At 43.4% G+C, this 22,536-nt stretch overlaps 2 protein-coding genes across 8 annotated transcripts in view; one reads left to right on the forward strand and one right to left on the reverse strand.

The window, feature by feature from the left end:
• Positions 1-22,199, forward strand: part of CYFIP1 (cytoplasmic FMR1 interacting protein 1) — a 68,411-nt gene extending 46,212 nt beyond the window's left edge. For all 6 annotated transcript variants that reach the window (XM_080585359.1, XM_080585361.1, XM_080585360.1 and 3 more), the window contains 8 exons: positions 6,664-6,807; positions 8,447-8,537; positions 16,137-16,267; positions 17,517-17,589; positions 18,771-18,865; positions 20,066-20,304; positions 21,169-21,316; positions 21,807-22,199. In XM_080585359.1, the coding sequence (XP_080441485.1) occupies positions 6,664-6,807; positions 8,447-8,537; positions 16,137-16,267; positions 17,517-17,589; positions 18,771-18,865; positions 20,066-20,304; positions 21,169-21,316; positions 21,807-21,971 (1,086 nt within the window). In that variant the 3' untranslated portion in view covers positions 21,972-22,199. The remainder of the gene's footprint in view (positions 1-6,663; positions 6,808-8,446; positions 8,538-16,136; positions 16,268-17,516; positions 17,590-18,770; positions 18,866-20,065; positions 20,305-21,168; positions 21,317-21,806) is intronic.
• Positions 493-21,110, reverse strand: LOC308192188 (fibronectin type III domain-containing protein 9-like). Of its 2 annotated transcripts, XM_080585483.1 has the most exons (4): positions 21,094-21,110; positions 15,667-15,828; positions 4,428-5,768; positions 493-2,407 (listed from the first exon to the last, which is right to left on the reverse strand). In XM_080585483.1, the coding sequence occupies exon 4, from the start codon at positions 2,283-2,285 to the stop codon at positions 1,614-1,616; it is 672 nt and encodes a 223-aa protein (XP_080441609.1). In that variant the 5' UTR covers positions 2,286-2,407; positions 4,428-5,768; positions 15,667-15,828; positions 21,094-21,110; the 3' UTR covers positions 493-1,613. The 2 variants fall into 2 exon arrangements, with proteins under 2 accessions (XP_080441609.1, XP_080441608.1); XM_080585482.1 differs by lacking the exons at positions 15,667-15,828; positions 21,094-21,110 and having other exon boundaries at positions 4,428-6,664.
• Positions 22,200-22,536: the final 337 nt, after the last annotated feature.

Genomic DNA, 22,536 nt, shown 5'->3' on the forward strand with positions numbered 1-22,536 from the left:
AGACTGGTGTGTAAGACAAACGCTTGGCAGTTGGAGGAAGTGCTATGCAGGGATGGAGAACGTGGTATTGCTAACTTAACAAAGATTCCTTTGGAAGGCTTTCCTAAAAGTAATACTCTCCCTTCATTTGGCACACGTTTTCTGCATGTTTTACCTGTCCTAGGAGGGAAAAAGACGCATCAGGCTTAGGTCAGCTCCTGTATTCCTAGCAGGATGAGAGCTGAGGTCTTTTTCAAGTTGTGGCAAGTGCTGCCCAAACACGGTAGCTGCAGAGCCCCGTTGCCTGCTGTGAAATGTTCAGCCCATGCTCTCCTGTCGAACTCGTACACCAGCTCGGCTGCCAGACGCAGTGGAAGTGGGCGGCAGCTGCCCAGCCTGCTCCTGGTCCAACGGGGCCGGGTCAGTGAGAGCTGGCACTACGTGTAGGTTCCTACTGGTAGCACTTTACAAGGCCTGCAGTCACAGTGCGCCTTTGTTTTTAGAAATACCACATTGTACAGCAGTAGTAAGATTTATTACATTTTTACGGAACATAAATTCACTTCAGGGATTTAAAACAGAGTTACTTACACACATAAGCCAGACAAGATGCATCATTTTGCAAGGGAGAACAGATTTCTGTCTGAAGGGCTTTTCTTGGTACTTCTGTCTGAAGGGCTTTTTCTTGCCGTGACGTTCAAGGCGCAATTAGATGACTAGCAGATTGGATTGTTACAAAAATAAAATGCCTTTTGGCGTGTTTTTACTTCCTTGCCCCCTTGGTCATACAAAACTCACGGTATGGTTGGATAGAAACTTGTAGCTGATGAATGAGTTTTATTATTTAAAAGTGAAAGAGAAGGAGGAGGAAGGACCAGGAGCTGCTTCTCTGAGCCCTGGTGCCTCTACAGGGAGTCACTCGCCTGTGGAGCAGAAAGTACCTTCTGGTGGGTGCTGAAGAGCTCCAAGTAAGACATCCCAGGGTATTTGCTTGGGTTATTTGGAACTGTCCTTACAGAGTCGCTATATTGTGTATGTTTTTGGACTGAGGGGAAAGTTCAAAGATAGATGAAGGGATACCATTAAAATCCTGCTGAGTTTAGTGTACGTGCTGAGACCGAGCCCTCATTCAGAATGGGTGGTACCGAGAGCACTGTGGTCAGCCAAGTATCTGGTTTGAGAAGCAGTCAGAAGTGCAGGGGTAACACTCGTGCCAGCAAGCCATCATGCTTAGGGTGTGTGTTTCAGTATGGCAATCTGGCTTTCCATGTGAAAAAACCTATTAGATTTTTATTTGCTCAAGTAATAAATCAATAAATTTTCAGGTTCAGGTTACCGCTTTCATTTGGTTTCCTTTCTTTTCTCAAGTAAAGGAAAGAAACCCAAACCAGCCCTCAAAATACAAACTGATGCATTTTGAAGCAGCAAATCGCAGCAGTTGTGGGCAGCCCAGACCTTTGCCTCTGAGTACTTGGGGCAGCATGAGGGTTTCGGACGGGGCCGTGACAGCGGCAGGCACAGACGGGAGCGCTGCAGAGAGCAGCCCCTGTCACGAGTGGAGACAGAGCACGCGGTGGGGTTGAAGGAGTGGGATGTCCCAAGTGGCAGAAGGTCTCCTCCCTGCCAAAAGGCTTCTAATTGATGGCAGAGTACGGCCCAGCCCTTGGCACTCGTTCCCGGCTCTCGGAAGCGGGCCGGCAGGGCTCCTGGCAGGCTGACGGGTTCTCTATGATCGTGGCCAGCTGGATGCCGCCCGGCTGCTTCTCCTCGCTGTCCCGCCTCCGTTGGCCCTGCACGCCGAGCTCCTCGGGGGTGCCTGCTGCGCTTTTGGTCCACGTCTTCCCCGGGTCCCATTCGGAGGACCCGGCTCGCCCCCGCGGGCGCTCGCGCCTCCTGCGGCAGAGCAGGTGCAGGCAGCCGTAGAGGAGGACGGCGGCGATGATGAGGAGCAGGAGGCTGCTGGCCAGCCAGATGCCCAGCGCCAGCTCCTTCTTGGCGGTGCCGGCCGACGCCGGGTCTCGTTGCAGCGTGTTAAAGACCCTGCACTGGTCGCTGGAGGGGTTGGCGGACTGGCAGGTGACGCACAGGATGTACGTGGTCAGCGGAGTCAGGTTTTCGACCACGAAGGAGGAGCGGCTGGCGGGCACCCTCTCTTCCTTCTGGAAGCTCTTCCTCGAGTAGCTGGCCGGCACGCTCTTCCAGTTAGGGTGGTACATGACGCTGTAAAAGCTGTCGGCGCAGCTGGCCATCTGGGGCCAAATCACCACCGCTGTGTTCCCTGTGATGTTCTGGATGGTTATTCCCATGGCCGTGCTGCTCGGGGGTTTTTCCTTTCCCAGGAGGGATCTTTGGAAAGGGGAGCTTACTGTTTCCCAGGGAGGCAACTGAGAGGTTGTGGTACTGGGGATACTGTGTGGATCGTAGAGCTCTGTAATTTAAAAGAAAAAAAAAGAGTTTATTAGGAAACAGTGCTCTTAGCTTTAAACCGTCTATTTCTTTGCCAAGTTAAAGGCTAAATACACAATTAGAGAAATTCAGCCAGAGCTGCTGCCTGTCCAGGTGATCAGCTGTAACTCGTCTCAGTTGTATCTCGTCTCCTTGAAAGGCGGTATATTTTGCAGGATTTGGATTTGGGGAGCCACTTCCTTCCAAAGCCGTTTTCAGATTACTCTGCTCTTGCAATTGGGATCCAGGGGATGTCGGCCCTCAACACCTCGTTGAAAATTTGCCTCTGTCATCTTTAGTATATGTGCTGTGTGCGCGAGTGCTACAGCCCCTAGAATAAAGTCACTGGATATTTTTGTCTAGAGGAATTTGCATTTAGGTGGCATTAAGTGAAACTCATCGAGATTTGTAAAGGAGAGCGGTAAACATCCTGTGCATTCTGACAGATACAGCCCTCCAAGAGGGAAAAAAATAATGATCATAAGTCTGAACAGATGCATCAGTACATGTCTCTCTTCTTTGGTGTGATGCCGGAGTATTCTGGTTAGTACAACAAACATTTTGATTAGGGGAAAAAAAAAAAGGCATAGTATTTAGCATAATTGTATGTTAAGAGACAAGCTCATGGAAAAAAAAATGACATTGAATTCTAAACAGAATTGAAACACTGTCTGGTTTGCCATTAAACTGAGGACAGACTGACTGTCCAACTGATTAACCCTTTACCTGTGTTGATGGATGAATTTTTTTATCTTAATTGGCAAGTGGTAGCAGAAATGGGTATTGAAGGATAAACTCCTCTGGCCATCCCCAAGTCTTTGCTTTTTGCCAGTCATGTTTAACTGTGAAACAAAACAGTGCGTAGAAACATCGCAGTTCCCATGCAGTTTCCTAAGTGCTTCTTTTAAGGAATATCTTCCTTCTGGGACAAAAAGTTGGCTTCTGCCTTGGTGTACTTTTGATTAAAATGGTTACTTTATAACGAAACAAATATTAATAACGGCCAGTAGATGTTTTTGTTTGGTTGGGAGGTTTGTTTTTTTGCTTTGCTATGATAGTAACTTTTTGAAAAGAGCCTCCCTAAGCAATTTCATCTGATTGTCTTTTGGTTTAATACTCAGTTTCCCGTGGCAGTCATGCGGAAGTTTTTTTCCACTGTGAAAGTTCCTTGCTTTTTTGGGTACATAAATGCCGCCAGTAGCACTGTATTTCATTGTTTATGACTTCAGTATAAAAATGATTTTTTTTGATGATCAGTGTTAAGATGTTAAGTCTCCTGGCTAAACACCAATTTCCTGATGAAGAAAGCTCATAAAGTTTGCTTGTAATATATTCTGAGATTATTCTGTAATACTTTAATTGCATTTTATACTAGATGGGAGGCTGGCAAAATATATATTATTTTATTGGGACCTTGATAGTTGCATTGCATTAATAATACCTTTTATGTAGGAAAATTGTTGCTCAAGGCTTTTGGATTGTACTTAGATCTTCTCCCTACTTCCTAGTATGTTTATTTTCATTACAATATAAAACCTTAGGACTGATCTGGGTAGATGCTGCCTTTCTAATCATGGTCTAATTAGGGGCGCACTCTTTTTGATAAAGCAACAGGGTAAAGAAACTGAGTTTGCTATCACATAAACTTAATAGACAGGCATCTTGACATCTAACCAACTCCTGCAAATATTAAAATCAGGCACATTAGTAAGATCAGCGTTTCTACTTACTTTTTTTCTCCTTTTTTTAGTTGGTAGCTCCCAATTACTTAAAATTATATTTTTTAATAGAACACTTCCTTAATACTGTCTAGAAACAATAGCTTCTTCAGTGCAGCATTTTGTAAGTAGAGTGTTTGGGGTTTTATTAGTAATAGTAGTTTAATTAGTAACAGTAGTAATTTGTTTTGATTTTTATAAAACATCATCTGTTAGAAGATATATAGTTACTGGCAAGTAAATATTTGGAAACCACATTTGGTGTTTTAAAAAGTCAGTACTTACCATCGCTTCCTGACAGAGATTTCAGAACGGGATTTTCAGGTGCTGATGCAAAAATAACATAAACACTAATTGTTCTGTATCGTTTTCCACAGGAGTTATTTGCTTCATGATCTCTGCTTGCCAGTTTGCTTTTTCTTCCCCCTGGATTGAATCCTCATTGCTTGCTACTTCCAGGTTTTTTCCCCGATGCTGGTTGTGGCATGGCTTCTTCGTCTCTTCTACTGAAATTCATGCAAGAACACATCTTGTCTAAAAATGCCGTTTGCCTTGGTTTTCAAGGAACACAGAGGAGAAAAATAATGTCTTTTTCTCCCTCTGTTGCTTCCTTCTTGGACAGGGTACTGCCTGCACATCCCTGTTATATGCTCCTCTGCCTGTACCAGTGATGCTGTGAGTGATTAATGCTAGCACTTCGATGACATCAGCAACTAGCATCTCTTTTTTTTGTTAAATTTAAGTAGGGGAGGGAGCAAGCATAGCTTAAAAAACGTTGAGCTCCTTCCCTCTTTCCTCCTCTCCTTCCACCCGCAGCCTTGTTGCTGGCATTCTCCCTAAATACTTTGGTGTTGTGCATCATGGAGGTGTGTGCTGGTGTTTTCAAAATCCCTCGTCACCGTTCACAAAGCTCTGCTAACCCAGTGTTCGCAGGTGGACCACGTTAGGTGCTCCTCCACAAAGGTGACATTAAAGAAAGGTGTATTTTTAGATTGACTGACTTCTTACTGTTATGTATTGGTGAGTTATTTATGCTGAAACCACTCTCTTGGTGCTGTAGCTGAAATAGTTTGGATACGTTTAACTACCTGCCTGAAAACATCAAAGGAGAAGGATGAAATCCTGCCTTTGGGGGCATAACGGTGTATAGAATGCTTCATCTATTGGGACATTTATCTGCAAGTGTTTTTGTAATGTTTTATCAGTGTTCATTCCATTCAGTGCCCCCGATTTCCTTTCTGTAAGTGGAAAGCTACGCAAATAGGTACGTTGTACGTGAGGGATGGCAGCTTCAGGCTTCTGGCCAGCAGCGGTTATTTGGAATCGAGCCTTTTTGTCAGCTCGGATCCAGTAGGAGTGTGAGCGTTGCATACGGAGGCTAATAATTAGCCAAGCATCTATTTTAGGTTATGTTCACAGAAAAGATGGCTGAGAATTTGAAAACAGCTCTCCTCCACAAAACCAACATGAGGACACTGTCCTTAGAACAAACTTCTACAGGCTGACAGAAGGCACCTTGGCCATCGTCTGTAGCAGGGTCATCTCCTGGAGGTTGCTCAGGGCCGTACCCGGTCAGGTCTTCAACATCTCCAAAGACAGAGACTCCGCAGCCTCTCCATTTGACCACTGTAACAGTAATACAGTTTTTTTCTGATGTTAAAATGGAGTTTCTCGTTTGTGCCCGCTGCCTCTTGTCCTGGCACTGGGCACCACTGAGCAGAGCCCAGCTCCTTCCTTTTTATTCCCCCCATCAGGTTATCAAACACACGGATAATGTCCTCCTGAGTTGCCTCCTCTCCAGGCTGAACAACGCAGCTGTCTCTCCTTGTAGGATAGATACTCCAGCACAATTTCTAAATCCCTGCATAGCATCCAGTCTGTATAGTTCTTCTCACTTTGAAGAAATGCACATTAATACGGCCAAGCACCAGACCCTCTTTATACAATTCCTGAAGAATTTCCATGAGGTTACACCCCAGGCTTGGATTTGCTTTGATGCTGTGTACAGCTAAGATGTTTGAAAAAGAGAGATCCGTACTGATTAGCTGCAGAGACCAGTCACTGCAAAAGGCTGTGTTTTTTTTTTTTTTTGTAATTGAGTCCTCAGAGGTTTAAAACACTTACTATGAACTGAAAATTGAAGTCACTTCTTTCAAGATGTTTTGTACGTAAAATGGGCTGTGTAGGAATAGAAGCTGTGCTTTGAGTTCATGTACTACTCATCCTTTTCTACCTGTGTAAGTAGAAAAATATGAGAGAGGAAAATTTCATGGCTCTATAAATGGCAAGTGAAGGATACCTGGTTAACAAATACGGTTTACAGGAACTCCCTTGCTAAGCAAGAAAAACCTGTCTTACAAACGAGAAGCTTTATGTTTTAACTTCCTGGATAGAGAGTGAGACACAAAGTTGTTGTTTTGTATTATTTTTTAATATGCTTAAAAATGCTGTCTAAGTGAGATTATTACTAAGATGCAGTCAGCTGAAATTTTCATTAATCGAATTATTTTTCTCATTTTAGGCACTGAATCTGGCGTATTCCAGTATCTACAGCAACTACAGGAATTTTGTTGGCCCCCCTCACTTTAAAGTCATCTGTAGGCTTCTCGGGTATCAGGGGATTGCTGTGGTGATGGAGGAGTTGCTGAAAGTCGTCAAGAGCTTGGTATGCCAATTGTCTTTCAGTATTATTATTCCAAATGGCTTCTGATAGGAAATATCTTAACAAAAGCAAAATGAAAGTAAGATTCCTAAGGAAAGTAAGATCTCGAGTAAAACTAAAGTGTTAAATTCACTGAAGTTCAGTATAAACTCTATTTGAGAGTACCCAATGCCTTGTGAAAGCAATAGAAGATGTGTTAATCTGAGCAGTGTTTTAAAAACCCTGGATTCGGGTTTGGGGATAATTTAATTTGCAGAGACTCACGCTGGTAGGACCAGGGTAAACTCTGGAAAAGTATAAATGTTTCAAATGAGTTGATTTACTTTCTCAGAATATCTGGAGCTGGAATGTGCTTTCTGCCTTCCCTAACTTCAGGGCTTTCATTAATAACAGCATTGACAGATGACGCTTAATAGCAAGGAAGGTTAAATCTCCACGCTTGATCTAGCAGAGGATAGCATCAAGCCTATTTAGAAGAGCGCTCAGACCAGATGTTGAAGAAGTTATCCACACAGCCCTTGTATCTAGTATTGGAAATGGCCTTATCTGTAACTAAAAGGAGACTGAGGGGCTCTTTGGTCACGGTACTGTTAATGTCTGCATACAGCTGTAACACATTGCATTTAAGTTTAAGCTACAGAAATGGTCTTTTGTTCCCTGCCCCTGTTGCCTATAAGGAGCACGCTGCCAAAACAATCCAGGTAACAGGTGTAACAGGTGGAAAGCTGTAATATTCATAATCTCCTTTCACATACTTGACATGTTTGGTAGCTTGTCTATTGCAATCCCCACAATGTTCTACATTTGTTTTTGAAATTCTAGAAAGGATGGAGCCTGCTTGAAGGGATGCCGTGGTATATTGTCAGGGAAAGATGGGCTTTGAGCAACCTGCTGTAGTGGGAGGTGTCCCTGCCCGTGGCAGGGGGGTTGGAATTAGATGGTCTTTAAGGTCCCTTCCAACACAAAGCACTCTATGATTCTATAAAAACAGACATAATTTTCATGCTCTGGGGTTGAGTATTGGTTTGTTGTTTTGGGAGGGATGATGATTATTATTATTTGCAAATCATCTCCGTTCATTAAAGGTAGCGTGGAATGATTAGGCATTTATAAGGGAGGCTGAAAAGACTGAGGGGAGGTACCCTGCTGATGCTTGATGCAAACGTTCAGATATAGGGAGATGTATGTGTGTGTATATATATGTCTGGAATGTATAGATATATTTATATATATGCCTGGAATGGCCAATTTAAGCTGTTACAGGCATACCTCATATTAAGGATTGAAAACATTCAGATGAACTTTTATTTCTTTTTTTCACCAAAAATCAAAAGGTTGGTCAGACAATAGAGACAGACTGTAAGAAAAGATGATGATTTCCCGTACTTCTTTTTTTTCCTTCCTGGCTTTAGCTGCTCTGCCACTTTTCCCATGGCAAAAAGCAGCTAATGCCATACGAAGGAACTGTATTACTGTGCAACTGTATTCATTGGGAGAAGTTGCTTTTTTGAAGATGACAACTGGCAGAGTTAAATGCATAATTTTTAGACCTTGTGCAATCCACATGCTTTTTGAACACAGTTGTTGTAAAGTTTCTCAGTTAATAACACTGACATAATAACGAGCACTTGTTTATTCTTAGTTACAAGGGACAATTCTTCAGTATGTCAAGACCCTAATGGAAGTGATGCCTAAGATCTGCAGGTTGCCAAGACATGAGTATGGTTCTCCAGGTTAGTTGATGTTTGATGTTACCATAGTAGCCTTAATGAGATTATACTAATTACTGTCTTCTGGATCATGCCTATCTCTATGTCCCTCCCCCTCTTCTTTGTCCCAGTAATTAGCACTTTTTTCCATAGCAAGAGCCATTAAAGGCTGGGCTTTCAGAAAGTGCTTAATAAAGGACTGTATGGTGTTTTAAAACTTACGTCCTTAGGGCAAATAAAAGGGTGGCAATTTGTTGATAGATAGACAGCCTTCTGACATAATTGAACTTGAGCTGGGATGTTCAGAGTAGTTTCTAATTCTAGGCTTTCTCATAAGCACATTGAGCTTTTCCTTTGCAAGTTAGCCTCTTGCAGCAGTTCTGTTCAAATGATTTAGGTAACACTGTCTCTCTGGAAAAGCTTTCATTCCCTCTTGCCTTTACCTTTCTGAAATGTAAGATAAAAGGAATGATGCTACTGAGAGGCAGACTGGTCCTGCCAGAGTAGTCATGTCAGGATGTGCGGGGAGCATCTTAGCCACTTAACAGGAGGCATGACAGTTGCAGAAGAAATGCCTTTGAAAGTTGCTTGCCACTATGGGGAAATAATTGGCTAATTAGTTTTTATCACATTGTTCACTGAAATTTTGAAACTGCTTCCCCCCTTCAAAATATTCCTCCTCCACAATGCCTAATTAACACAAATTAATCTTTCCATGTGCCACCCACCTCCTGAGTATATCTATTTTTCCAGAGTTGCTTAAGTATATTAAATGCCACTCCAAGTGGAATGGGGTTGTTTTTTCTGCTTCCCACAGCTTGCTTGACACTCCTTGCCAATGTTAAATGAAATCGAGGACTTACTAAGTGTTTCCTTCCTGTTTTTCTCCCTGGAGCGTAGAAATGGATGAATCATGGTAGTTAGAAGTATAAAAATAATCTAGCTGAGGTTTTTAGCCACTCATTAAGGCCTGACCACAAAAGCAGTATGTATTCTCAGTGTGAGAGCATGGTGATTATGCATCACCAGGGTCTGAGGCGCTACAGGCGAGGTTAGGAAGCTTGTATTCTCCTGCTGGAGATCCTCACCTGTAAGAGTATTTGGTGGGAGATGCCCTGGGACATAAGCAAAAACTTTCTTCTAAGAATAAAAGGCAACCCGTCTTACAAGAAAGGAAAAACTTGTGTAATGGTAGCCTTCACACGGCTGATCTACACTTGCTACAGGACCTAAACCCTTTTAAATCCTTCATAACTTCCTTGTTTTGTATAGATCATGAACAGTTTTGACCTTGTATTTGGAAAAACATCCCATATGTTCAGGTGCCTGCTGTACCGAGAGGTCAGAGTAATTCTTCAGGTTACAGTATAAGATAGTAGCAACTAGAATTGGAATGGGTCTAGCAAAACCACTTGATTTCTGTGCTCCTTCAGCACCCCTGTGGCTGGCACACAGGCAGGTTTTGTCTTGGCACGTGTATTTTTCCTGTACTGAAACATTTCAGGCAAAGAACACTTAATAACTTCCCAGAGAGTCTCTTCCAAGAAGTGGCAGAGCCAACCTTTGTAGCGCTGTCACGTCTTCTCTCTGTACTCTTTTGAAGACACTAAACAGAAAATGTGTGTGGAAGCTAAGGGCATTTTCATCTGACCGTAGCATCACTGAAGAATTGTGTTGCTGTCTCTGGAGCCTTTCCATCACGGAGCTGACTGCCCTCAGAGCAGATCCGACTGATAAGAGAAATCACTGTCTGTGATGGGAACGTGCTGTAAATTTTAGCCTTGGTCTGGCGTGCAGAGAGGAGCTGCCATAGTATACAAGGGGGAGGCTCAACCCATGCTTGATTTGAATCCCTGTCATCTCCTTTCTGTGTTAAATTCTCTGCAGCTGTCTGTGCCACGCCTTGTTTACTTGGTTTGCACTGAGAATACAAGCAAGTACACGCCAGCTGTCGTCTCTTCCTTCCTCTGCCTCCCAAAGCCTCCTGCATAAGTAGCGTTCAGTGGTTGTAGTAGTAAGTCTGCGTGTTCTGGAGCATGTTTGTATGCTGCTGCTTTTCTTTGCTGGCAAACCATCTAATCACTTCTTTATAATTGCCACTACCTACACATAAAGGCCAAAATGATGATTCTCATCTATAGATGAAGTTTGTAGATTCTTGTCTGTCTCAACGTAACATGCATTTATCAATTTAGAATTAATCCCCTGAGTCCATTCTCCACATGCAAAGCAATTTAAGTGTGCTCAGTAGTGCCCTGGCTGTTTCATGTGCCTTGAACCTTGATTGCGAGAGCTTTGTTTGGACTTCGCTGATTGCATCCTGTGAGCTCTGCGTACTCAGCCCTCTAGACCCGAGGATTTCTGAACAGAGATTTATTCTCGCTAAAAGGAGCGAAGCGCAGACAGTGGCATTAGTTGTTCAGGACTGCTGCTCGCCAATGGGTTTGTTTCCATAGAAACAATCTTAAAGCAGAGGGGAACTTGCTTCTCTTGTAGCCATAAAAATATTTGTCTAAAAATACATAAAGCATAAGGATTTTTTAAAGGGACCTTTTAAAGTCTCTAAGCTTAGAGGAATATTGACTTATAAAAGTTTAAACTTGAGCTTTGATCTCGGAAATAACCTTTCCTGGTATTTTTCTCGTATTTGAATATAGCCTTCCTGCTTTTCATAAACAAGTATTTCATCTCCTGCCACTCTGAAATGTCTTTAGACATGGTGAGGAAAGGAGTTTGTCAGCTCCGCTGTGAGACGAGGCTTAGATTTGTGTCACTGCCACATCACCCCTACAGGGGAAAGCTTTGAAAGAAAATCCATGAGCTCAGCAAGGTATGAACTAGCCAAGAAGGTAGCCTAAGTGCAGGCTTTTTTCCTAAGTACAGCATTTCCATGTTTCTTATTTAAAAAAATAATACATAAAATAAAAGTTAATTTCTTGGTGGAACGCCATGGCTTGAATACTCTTGGGGAAGAACAGGAAGGAAATATATTCATAGGTTTTTCTGGAACCCGTCCATTGCAGAAAGATTTGGAAAAGAATTTGGGGACAAGGGGAGATAAAAAGCAGGAAAAGACAGGAGGAGTGTTAAGAGACTTGCAGAAAAACAAAGGTCAGGCCACTTTCTGAGCTCTAATATCAGCTTACTCAGCAAAGCCAAACTTTCTCAAACTTCCCATGCCATGTTCGCTTCCGTCTGCTTTTGAATTTGCAACTTGCCATCCGGTTGCAAAAAGAAAGCCGAGGAATGCCATTGAAATCATTTAAAAAGCAGTGGTGTTGGAGGTGCCCTTCAAATGTCTACACTCAGTGGAAACAGAGGTAATCCCAGTTCACTGTCAAAAAAACTGCACGAGTTTAAATGGTGTTTTCATAAAATGAAGACCTAGATGATCTTGAAGGAGCAGTGAGCAATGCAGTGGGCATGAAGACCAACAGGATATTTATTTCTAGCAAAATAAATGGTGCACAGGCTGTGTGATATATGTGTATCCGCTTAAGTATGATGAACATTTCTGTTGAAAGCAATGGCGTGACTGCTGATATGCAAAGTTAATGATGTCTCTTGTGTGCCAAAGAAATAATCACAGACAGCATTTGAAGACGTGTAGGAAAGTGAACATAAAATAAAGGTCATTGTAGCACCCAGTTTCTTGGGAACAGTTTTGCTGCTGCAGATTAGCAGATTTCATTTCAAGTCAGCGCTCTGCAGAAAACGAACCACAATGCGGCTAGACCAAAGATTGTTTTCAAGATCAAGTCTGTTGTTAGCTCACACTTGAGGTCTACGATTAGCAGCCAGTTTTCACCCAGTCTTTCAGGTACCATCATTGGTGCAAGCTCTGGAACGTGTTTGGTTTGAGTCTCTAGGTGTGAACTGAGCTTGTTTCATAGAAAGGAAAAGATGGCCGAAGTGAAGAAATCCAACCAGCTTTGCAGTGCATGTGTTGATTTGGTCTGACTTCCTAAATTAATTAGTGTATGTACGGGCTGCACAGCTGAAACTTTACATCTGCTATTTGAGTGCTGTCGAGATGACGTTTTGGAATCAGCGATGGAGCCTAATCCTTTACTAATCTTCTGTACTTTACCAGACCCCTTTTACATCAGCAGCCTTGCTTCTGTTGAGATCTGTGTAAATCAGGAATTGGGATTATATGACCAATTATCATTACACCTAACGTCATTCCATCTGCGGGAATAGAGGAGTTTAATTAAAATTGATTCCTTGGAAAGAAGGAGCAAATTGATTCAAAAATGCAATGTGTCGGTAACTAATTCAGTAACTTAGAAATCGCACCAACAAAATAGGAGAAGGAGGAAGGTTGTGTGCAGTTGAATGAAATTTTCCAAAGACACTTGTTCTATTTCCAGGGCTTCATGGTGTGTATGTAGTCTCTCACAAAAACACACACTGCTGTGTGCTGTCCAAGTAGATGTAACCAGGAGTGCCGCTGCTCAAATATTAATGAGAACCAGATAATGTGTTTCTGCCACAGGACTCCACCGAGGAGCAGATGATGCTTTCAGCATTGTTTCTGTTCCATCAAAAATTGCTGTGTAGCTCTGTAAACTTTTATCTGTCTGGTCTGTGAATCGAGCACTTCATCTAAGGGGACGTAGCTGATACCGGCACTTGGAACAACTGCATACGGGATACAGGGCGTTGGGTTTCCAAAATACCCACACAATTTGTTCATGAATGCACTGTGTGGGTGTGTGCATTCATGTACCTGCACATGGTGACTGGGGCTTTCAGTGAAGAAACAGAGATCTTTGTTAAGGACTTTGAGAGGAACTCAGTAACTTGGAGTGCCTGTAAAAGACAGTACGTAATTTTCATGGTAGGAACCTCCAGGCTCTCTGACTTCTGCTGTCCTGCTGCTTTGGGTGGACTTCCAGCCTTGCTTTGGTTTCAGTTGCACCTTAAGCATGGATTTGGGTAGCAGCATTCCTTGTTGCTGTTCTCTGTGCTGCTCTTGGTTTCCCTGTGTGCCATCCTGCTCCTTTATATCTGCTGTAGGCGACATCGGTTATTCTCGGGATTTCACTTCGGAGCTGTCCATACAACATTAGTAACATTTTCTTGCCATCTTTCCAGACATTGATCTCTTTTCTGAAACTCCCCAGGAAATCCAGGGGCTGGCAGGGGATTGACGAGTGTCTGAAAATCCCACTCTTCTCCACCCCCTTTCATGACCACTGGTTGTTTCTGTTCTGCAGCAGCAGAATCATCCTTGCCTCTCTCCTCAGCTTCCATTTCTCACCAAACTGCTCCCCACTTGTCAGACAGGCTAAAGGGGAAAAACACCCCAACGTCTGTCCATGTAGCCAATATCCTACTTGGTGACTATGTGGAGAAGTCTGCGGTTACTCGCTATGTTTTGGGGAGTCTTCCAGCCCTTTTGGCAGTTCACCATCCATTTCTGCCATGGGTATTACGAGCAGAAGTGTTGGTAGATATTCTAGACTGGTTTCCTCTATGACACAGACTTAAATTCAGGCTAACACAATGGGCTTTCCCTCCCAGAAGAGCATCCAGTCCTGTGGTATGAGGGAATTATTTGACTTGACTTTTAGCTGTTGATCCTTAGAAGCCCTTTCCTTGACAGAGAAAGCCACAGAAACACTAAGTCATGTAACTGAGACACGCTATAGACTTGTCATAGATTAATTCCTTCAGTGTGCCTTGATTTTTTTCTCTAGTGTCAAAAAGGTTTTGTGAACATTTTTGCTGTATCAATCTTTTGTTTTTAGCCTGAGGGGGTAGTTGATGTGTGCTGGTCTGACTTGTTTGCATTTAGGTATATTTCAGTGTGTTTTCCTTTGAATAAATCGAGCTCCATTCATTACGACTGACCAACCTCCATCAGCTTTTCAATTGTTTTTCTATTTAGTTGCTAACCTACTGGGGTTGGGTCTGACTGCAGATTTTCTGTTGACAAACAGATCTTTGAGATGTAACAAAGCCGGTTCTGGATCCCCTTACCATGCACTCTTCCTGATGTTTCGTTACTAAATTTAATGACATGAGGCTTTCTAGAGAAGTGTGTGGGTTAGTCGTACTGTTCCTTCCTCCGCTGTAAATTCTCAAGTTCCTCTGCTTGAATCTGAGGGATTTCCTTGGCAGAGATACTCTCCAGCATGTATTTTATGTTTGTGTGCTCCCCCCGAGCTGTTGCCTTGTTGGGTAAATACAGAAGGCGCATCTCCTGTGCAGGAGGTGTTCGTCAGCCGCATCCAAGGAGTGCATGGGGAGGTGTTGGGGGCTATCGGGTCTCTTTCCTTGCCTCCCCTCAACTTCTTTGTGTAATTGTGTATAGATTTAACTACAGGAATTGTTAATTGAGTGTAATGGAAGCTGCTCTAGATAGCATACAACTTGAAAGCTTTGCATGATATATTTTCTTTGTTTACCAGTCCTGAGGTTTTTGGTTTCATTTTAAAAAGGGCCAGGCTTATGCACACAGATGGAAAAATGCTGATGAAAATAAGTTACAAAGAGCCTGAAAGCTGCCTGTCCTACCGCAGTTCTCTGCTCTTTCTCACCTGCCCTGCGCATGGCTTTAACCAGATGCCTCTGACCAGTAGATGACACTGCAGGAGCCACCTGAACCTGGGGCTCCCAGGGTTTGTCTGCAAACCAAGGGACCGTGCAACCTTTCCTTGGGGCGGGGAAGCGGCTGGAGGTCCACCAGTGCATCGAGCTTCACCTTTGTTCGGGAGAGGTTTGGCAGAAAAGATGTTCATATAAATGACGTGGCTTTGAAAATTGTAATTCTGATTGTTTTTGTTAACAGCTTTTGGCAACACTGACAGAAACAAGGTTCTGACTGTGCTTGTCAGCAGGAGCTGACACATCCTTGCCAGCAGATCTTGACTTGTGATTTCTGTATTTAATTGTTTGGTGAGGATACAGCTCGCTGCAGTGCTGTCGGGGCCCTAGCCTGACACCACTCGCCTTCCCTTCATCTTCAGTGCTCTGCTCCGTGCTGGTTCTGTAATCCTTGAAAACAACAGCTGTGAATTGAGCGTGTCGGGTGGTGCAGCAGGTTGGGGGACAGAAATAGAACCGAGAATAAGAGGCTGGAACAGGACTAATAGCAGACAAGAGCCCTATTCTGTCTTCCTGCTTCTGGAAATCGTTTTCTTACCTCCTACGCTAGCTGCTTTTTCCAGCAGAGAGAACCTAGGTGCTCCGTTGTGCATGACTTAGCCAGCTGCAAAGGTTGGCACACCACTGCCTTACAATGTAATAACCTCTGATCGGCATTTATTTAAATACTGCTCCTTTCAGTTTCCTCTAGGCAGCACATCTGTAAATAAAAAAAATATTGTGAAGATACATGGAGAAAAAACTATAAACCTGCACCCTCGCTTTGTTGTGCTCTGATACAGTACACTTGTGCACATTCAGAGAAAGCCTTGAATAGGCGAATAGGTGAGAAAATCAGTGTGCTTTTGTGGTGGGAAGAAAAAATAGTTCTGATTCATATGACTCTTACCCACGTGACCAGAGTCTTTTGTCTGCTTTCACAATAGGAGCACCTGGGTGATGATGACACAATTTCTTTCTGTCTTCTGAGGTGTTTTTTTTTTTTTTTTGCTTCTCTTTTGATTCCAGGTATCTTGGAGTTTTTCCACCATCAGCTGAAGGACATCGTTGAATATGCAGAGCTGAAGACCGTCTGCTTTCAGAATTTGCGGGAAGTGGGAAACGCTGTCCTGTTTTGCCTGCTCATTGAGCAGAGTCTGGTAGGTGCCTGCTGTGCTGGTTTACAACCCATCCGTGTCTCAGAATGCACCCTGACATTTCCATTACTAGTGTCACAGAAAACAAGGGTGAAATTTGCAAGTTTTTCCCTTTCTTTACCTCGTGTCTTCGAGGTGGGGAGAGGCTCCCCACCTGTGTGTACGTGTAAGCACATGCTGCTGCTGAGGCTGGGCTGCCCATCAAGCAGAGATCTCTGCCGACTGCCAACCAGCTAAATTAATTCACTCAGCGAGCTGGCTGGGGGCCAGCTGTTGCTCAAAAAATAAATCCTCGTGTAAGAGTCCTTCTCTAGGGTGTTTTACAGCTGCTAACGTTAGCTGAGATGATGGAGACACGCTGTTCCTCCGGAGTCCTCTTCCCAGCGTTAGAGGGTGCCTCCCTAGTGGTAGGGAGTTAGGGGAGGGCCGGGTGTCGAGGAATGAAACCATACTCAGAAATGGGGTAACTGTCATGATGAGGAGAAACTGGGTTCCTGGAGTGGGCTTCCGGCTAGCAGGGCACATGGTGAAAAGCCAGGTGGGTGAAGGGAGAAGGCGATGGTGAACTGCTGCCTGGGAGGTTTTGTTTCGGGTGTAATGCAGTGACACCGGTCTGCTCCAAGAAGGGAGGAAGAAGTAGCAAAGTAACATGTAATCTTCTGGCCCTCTGCACTTTCTCTGCATGTACAGAAGCCAAGAACCAGATGATGATCTGTTTTCCTTCCCTACCTTCCTTTCCTTTCCTAATCTTTAAGGATTAAGGATATAAAATAGCTCCTGAGAGGTGCTGTCGTGTCTCAGCCTGCCTTGCTGGGAGATGCGCCTGACATGATAATGGGTTGTGGGAACAGTGCTGGTAAAAATAACCAGGCCGTGAGTCATCCTTCACAGTTCTGTTTGTCTGCACAGGATCCGTCTGCCACTTTCACACCGAAATTGCTCATCCTGAATTAGTCTTTTTAATAAATATCCTGTCCTTTAACAACTGCCAGCTCGGGGTGGGAGGAGAGCTGCTGGAGTTTATTTGTCAATCCGAGGTAACCTGGTGAAATCCAATTGTCCTTGGATCTACTTCTGTGGAGAGAGTGCCCAGCAGGCAGCTACACGCGCTGCTCTGACAGCAGAGGCTGGCTGCCCTCTGCTGTTTGTTTCTTCTTCAGCATCAGTGTGTTTTTGGAAGCCCGGATTTCTGATCTGGCGTGGCTTGAGGATTCGTTGTTCCTAAGTGCCTCTTGTTTCCTTTTTGTTCTAGTCCCTAGAGGAAGTGTGTGACCTGCTGCACGCAGCACCGTTCCAAAACATCCTGCCCAGAGTTCACGTCAAAGGTACAGGCTAAATGGAAATAACTTCCTCGGGCAATGCTTTCCACTTTGCTTGCTTGCTGCTACATTTTTGGTAACCGTTTCCAGTCATCCTTTACACTGCTGTTAATTTTGTGACCTGAGCTAACTGATTCAAGCCCAAAAAATCTGTGCTCCTTAGCCAGGCTCAGTGCAAACTACAAGAGGAAGTTGAAGAATACCCTGACAAATAAGTGGGGTATTCAGGGCTGTATTAACAGTTCATTTCACCTTAATTTGGATATGGTGAGAGGCTTTTCAGAAATTCTTGTTTAGCTGATATGATTGTCAGTTAAATGGGGTAGGGTTGATCACACAAGGTACACAAAACCCACGAGCAGATGAATTACATGCAAGTGGTCCCTGTAGACTTTTTGTGTGCTTTTTTACTAAATTGGCATGCCGTGAATGCAGGATTGGTTCCTTCAGTATCTGCTTTTCTTATCCTTCATCATTAGGAAGTGAGCTTTTTTCCCCTCCCTCTTCTGCTTCTTCCTGTGCTGCTCCTCTGTCCCCTCTCCTCTCCATTTCTCACTGCCAGAGCAGCTGACTTGTTCTGCTTGGAGAAATCCCATCAGCTAAAAATCTTTGAGAATATTTTCAGCCTCTCTGTAGCTATTTGCGTTTCTGTACATAAAGCTAACCATTTGTTAGACCACTGTAAATAGTCTTTTCCCACTTGCCAGAGAACACTTCCTACTTGCCAGTGATGAGTGGGTGCCAGCTGCTTTTTTAAGCCTTACTATACATAAATTCCACCCTCGTTATAACCCACCTTCCAGAGGCAGGCATTTCGCCTATGATAAGGGCAATTTAGTTGGCTTAGTATAAGTGGGAGTCAAATATGTTAGTAGCAGCAGCATAATACAGCTTTATATTCTGTCTTGAATCTAGTAATTAATTAAATGTATTCCACTATAAATCCTTGGTTTCTTTTTTGTTTGAACATACCAAACAAAATTTAAAAAATATATATATTTTTAAAAGCACACTGAAGATTAACCAACTATTCAGAACTGAAATTACCTACAAAAAGAGAAACTTTTCCAGCTTTTTACTGCACTGAATAAAGATTGTGTAAAAATAAAGATTGTGTAACAATAAAGATGGTCAGACATCAATTAAATCAGATGAATCAGTGCTCTTCTTTTTCTTTTTTCTTTCAGAGGGTGAAAGGCTTGACGCTAAAATGAAGAGACTAGAATCAAAATATGCTCCACTACACTTAGTCCCTCTCATTGAAAGACTGGGAACACCACAGGTAATCTCTCATTTGTGTCAGAGGCAATTCAAGAAGCTTCTGGGCACTAACAAGCCTGGTCTTTCACACAGTGCTGATAGCTGTGTCAGAAATTCAACCTGCAGGTCCAGCTTGTTCACATAACAAGAATTGTATTAGGCTCATGGTTTGGTAAAGCTGTTAAAGCTCACAAGTTTAAAATATTTGAGACTGTGGCGGAGGTGACAAGTTTGGAGGAAAATTGCAATTTTTATGTATGTTTCTACGTGACACCCTCTTGGTTTAAGGGCCAGCCTGTGAGTTCCTAGTGCAAATTCTACCAAATGCGTGTTTGTCATTTTCCTAAAACAAGTTATTCCCCTCCCAGTCAGTAGACTAGAAAAGTCACTGAAAATGAGTTGTCATTTGCGTTTTCCTGTAAACTTAATGACCAAGGAGGACTTTCTCCGCTGCCTTTGCAGCTTCAGCACTATTTCCCTGTCAGTGTGAGGGGTACGTTAATTCCCTGCAAACTGTAGCAGTTTATGAGACACAAACAGTAGAAATGAAGAGCAGGGTGCTCTGAAGCAAAGCCTTCGGGCTGCTTTTATCGCGATGCATAGCGGTAGGTACTGCCACGCTGCAGAGGAGAGCTGGCAATGCGGTGGTGCCAGCTGGGACAAGCACTAACTGGTACTGCCGATTACTGGCTTTCTGCGAGTCTCTTTCTGCTGTCTTTGAAGATTTCCTAATGGCAGCAGGGTCAGGAGATGAAGCACAGTGCAGTCAGAGCTACTGCCCATACTTTCTTTTTGGCTTCAGGCTCCATGCAGGCAAAAACCTCTTAAGTTCTTGGTGCAGAATTAGCATTACTGCAGTTAGCACTACTTAGTATGGCAACGGCCTACTTGAAAAGGTAGTTTATGGCCTATTTGAAAAGGTGTTTACAATTTTCTGAGCGTTTTTTCCACTGAACTGAACTCTGACTTCACTTAAAGTTGGGAGAAATGTCTAGAACAAACCAAGTGAAACTGAACTATGTTTGACTTTTTTTTGAGCTCCTACCGCGTATTTTCCCATCAGTGTGCTTCAAAGTAGAGCGCAGTATGGCAACTGGAGCATTTCGGTAAACCGTGCCGTGCTGTTAGCTCAGAGGGTACTTTTTTAGTTGACCTTGAAGAGGTCTGTAAACAGAAAGCTTTGTATAACCAGGATTTTGCGCTTTGTTTCTCTCCGTCTTAGCAAATAGCAATCGCGAGGGAAGGGGACTTGCTGACCAAAGAACGCCTGTGCTGCGGCCTGTCCATGTTTGAGGTTATCCTGACACGGATCCGATCCTTCCTGGACGACCCCATCTGGCGTGGGCCCCTGCCCAGCAACGGGGTGATGCACGTGGACGAGTGCGTGGAATTCCACCGCCTGTGGAGCGCGATGCAGTTCGTCTACTGCATCCCCGTGGGAACGCACGAGTTCACTGTGGAGTACGTGTCGGCAGCTGCCAGCGGCGCACCTGCACCCAACAGCCCCTTCGTTGTTCTCCCTGCAGCGGGAGGGGACGCGGGCGTTACAACAGGGGGGCTTGTTCGGGTGCCTGCGGTAGCTTAGTGCAGAACCAAGGGAAAGCGCTGCGCTCGCTGGGCGGGGCTCTTCGTGCATGCACACAGATATTCCTGTATCTTTACAGAAAATAACCCTCTGTTTTGACAGCGTCTGATGAATGATCCCACGCCAGACAGGCCCTAGCACGTGTCTTTCAGCAGTTGTCATACCACTGCAGAAGCTGAACGTAAATAAAATAGCTGGACACATGCACACATTCCTAGCGAGTATTTTCTCATCTGAATCAAGAGCAAGGATGAGCACTTGAAAGTTAACAGGATTGAATTCTTGGTTTTGCTAATTTTGGTTTGTCCTTATCTTGAAAAACTGCTGCTGTCAAGTGCTTTTGACTGACCAGTTATGGAGGCAGCAATGTAAGACATTTGCCTCCTTTCGTGTCTGCAGTCCAAAGGAGAATAGTGGTGTTGAATTCCCCCTTTGTTTTCTTTGAAAATGAAATGTAATGCTGCTGGAGCCTAAGGGGGAGTACATGTACATCGTAGAAAAGTGGTAGGGGAGCTCCTGTTTTCTTTTGTTTTAAGCACCCATTTACATCCCGTGCAGTATCTGAAAAGAGACCCTGATTTACTAGAGCTTTTACAGTATTTTTTTAATTACTGTCTAACATATTCTAGAGTGATAGATAGGAATCAGACATTATACTAAAATACCTAAACTTTTCCTGTAGATATGTTGCTGAAAACCTTAAGTGATGCGTGACTTTAACGTCGTGTTTTCTGTTTCAGGCAGTGCTTTGGAGACGGCTTGCACTGGGCTGGCTGTATGATCATTGTGCTTTTGGGACAGCAGCGTCGCTTCGATGTGTTGGATTTCTGCTACCACCTGTTGAAAGTCCAAAAGCACGATGGCAAAGACGAAGTTATAAAGAATGTGGTACGTTGAAAACATCTGGTCTTTAGTCTCTATAACAGCAACAAAAATAATCAGAGCCAGTTGTGTTCAGGTGCAGCTTAGATGTAACAATCGCTTTTGAGAATGAAACGTTGAAAACGAGGGCACTGAGGTTTTTAGGAACAAAAGCTGGGACTAATACTGGAGTTTGAAAACTGGTCAACCAGAACTCAAATTTCCTGGCTATATGGGGTTTTCTTAACACTGCTCATCTCATACGCGTGCATGAAGATTATGACCAGGCTGTTGTAAATTGCCTTTTTTTAATACAAAAAGCAGCACTGTCCAGAAAACTAGAATTTTTCACTGGGTTACTAGTAGAATGGAAACTTTCATTCATAACATTCATAACACTGCTGTGAGTGGTGAGGTCACCATTTGGTGCTTTTTTCTGTATTTTTTTTTTAAATCTCCAGAGCTAGTTCCTGTTTGTATGTTGTGGATTTTTATTTTATTTTTTTGATGTTTGCAGCCTTTGAAGAAAATGGTTGAAAGAATTCGCAAGTTCCAGATTCTGAATGATGAAATAATTGCTATTTTGGACAAGTATTTGAAGTCTGGGGATGGAGAGAGCACACCCGTGGAACACGTGCGCTGCTTCCAGCCTCCTATTCATCAGTCCCTTGCCAGCAACTAGACTTCTCACCTGACAATTTTTTTCACCTATTTAGGCTAAAAGTATGAGAAACAAAAAACACACCAACACTTTTACTGGGGCTCCTACTTGTGTTTTTCAGTATGCCTGTACCATTTGAGTGGTGCGCTGTCCTCTTCAGTCTCCAAGCACAGTAACTGTATACAATCCATACTTATTTTTCTAGACTAAAATTTTGTATACTTTGATTAAAAGCCTGCAACTGTAAAAGGTTTGTTTTTGAAATCTCTTTGCATTCCTGTACTGAGGTGGCTATGTTAGACTGGATTTGGCATAACTTTCCCCCTGCGCTGTCAAAATAATGGCTGTGGAGGGGAAGAAACTGGGTTCTGTAGAAAATTTTTCTAGAAATCAATTCCTAATTGTATTAGAGCATAATTAATTGCTTAATTAGCCTTTATTAAAAAAACAAACAACAAAAAAAACCACAACAACAAACTCTGGTGCTTCGTGAGTAATTTTTCTAGTCAGCTGATTTGTTTTTCCTCGTTATAAAACTTTTCTGTGATCAGCAATAATGGAAATGAAGGCTAATTAAGGTGGTGGT

Source organism: Anser brachyrhynchus, assembly GCF_964034855.1.
Source record: "Anser brachyrhynchus genome assembly, chromosome: 1".
Taxonomy (NCBI): domain Eukaryota; kingdom Metazoa; phylum Chordata; class Aves; order Anseriformes; family Anatidae; genus Anser; species Anser brachyrhynchus.

Excerpts from the sequence above, each read along its gene's own strand:
- LOC308192188 (XM_080585483.1), bottom strand. The coding sequence starts at position 2,285 with ATGGGAATAACCATCCAGAACATCACAGGGAACACAGCGGTGGTGATT.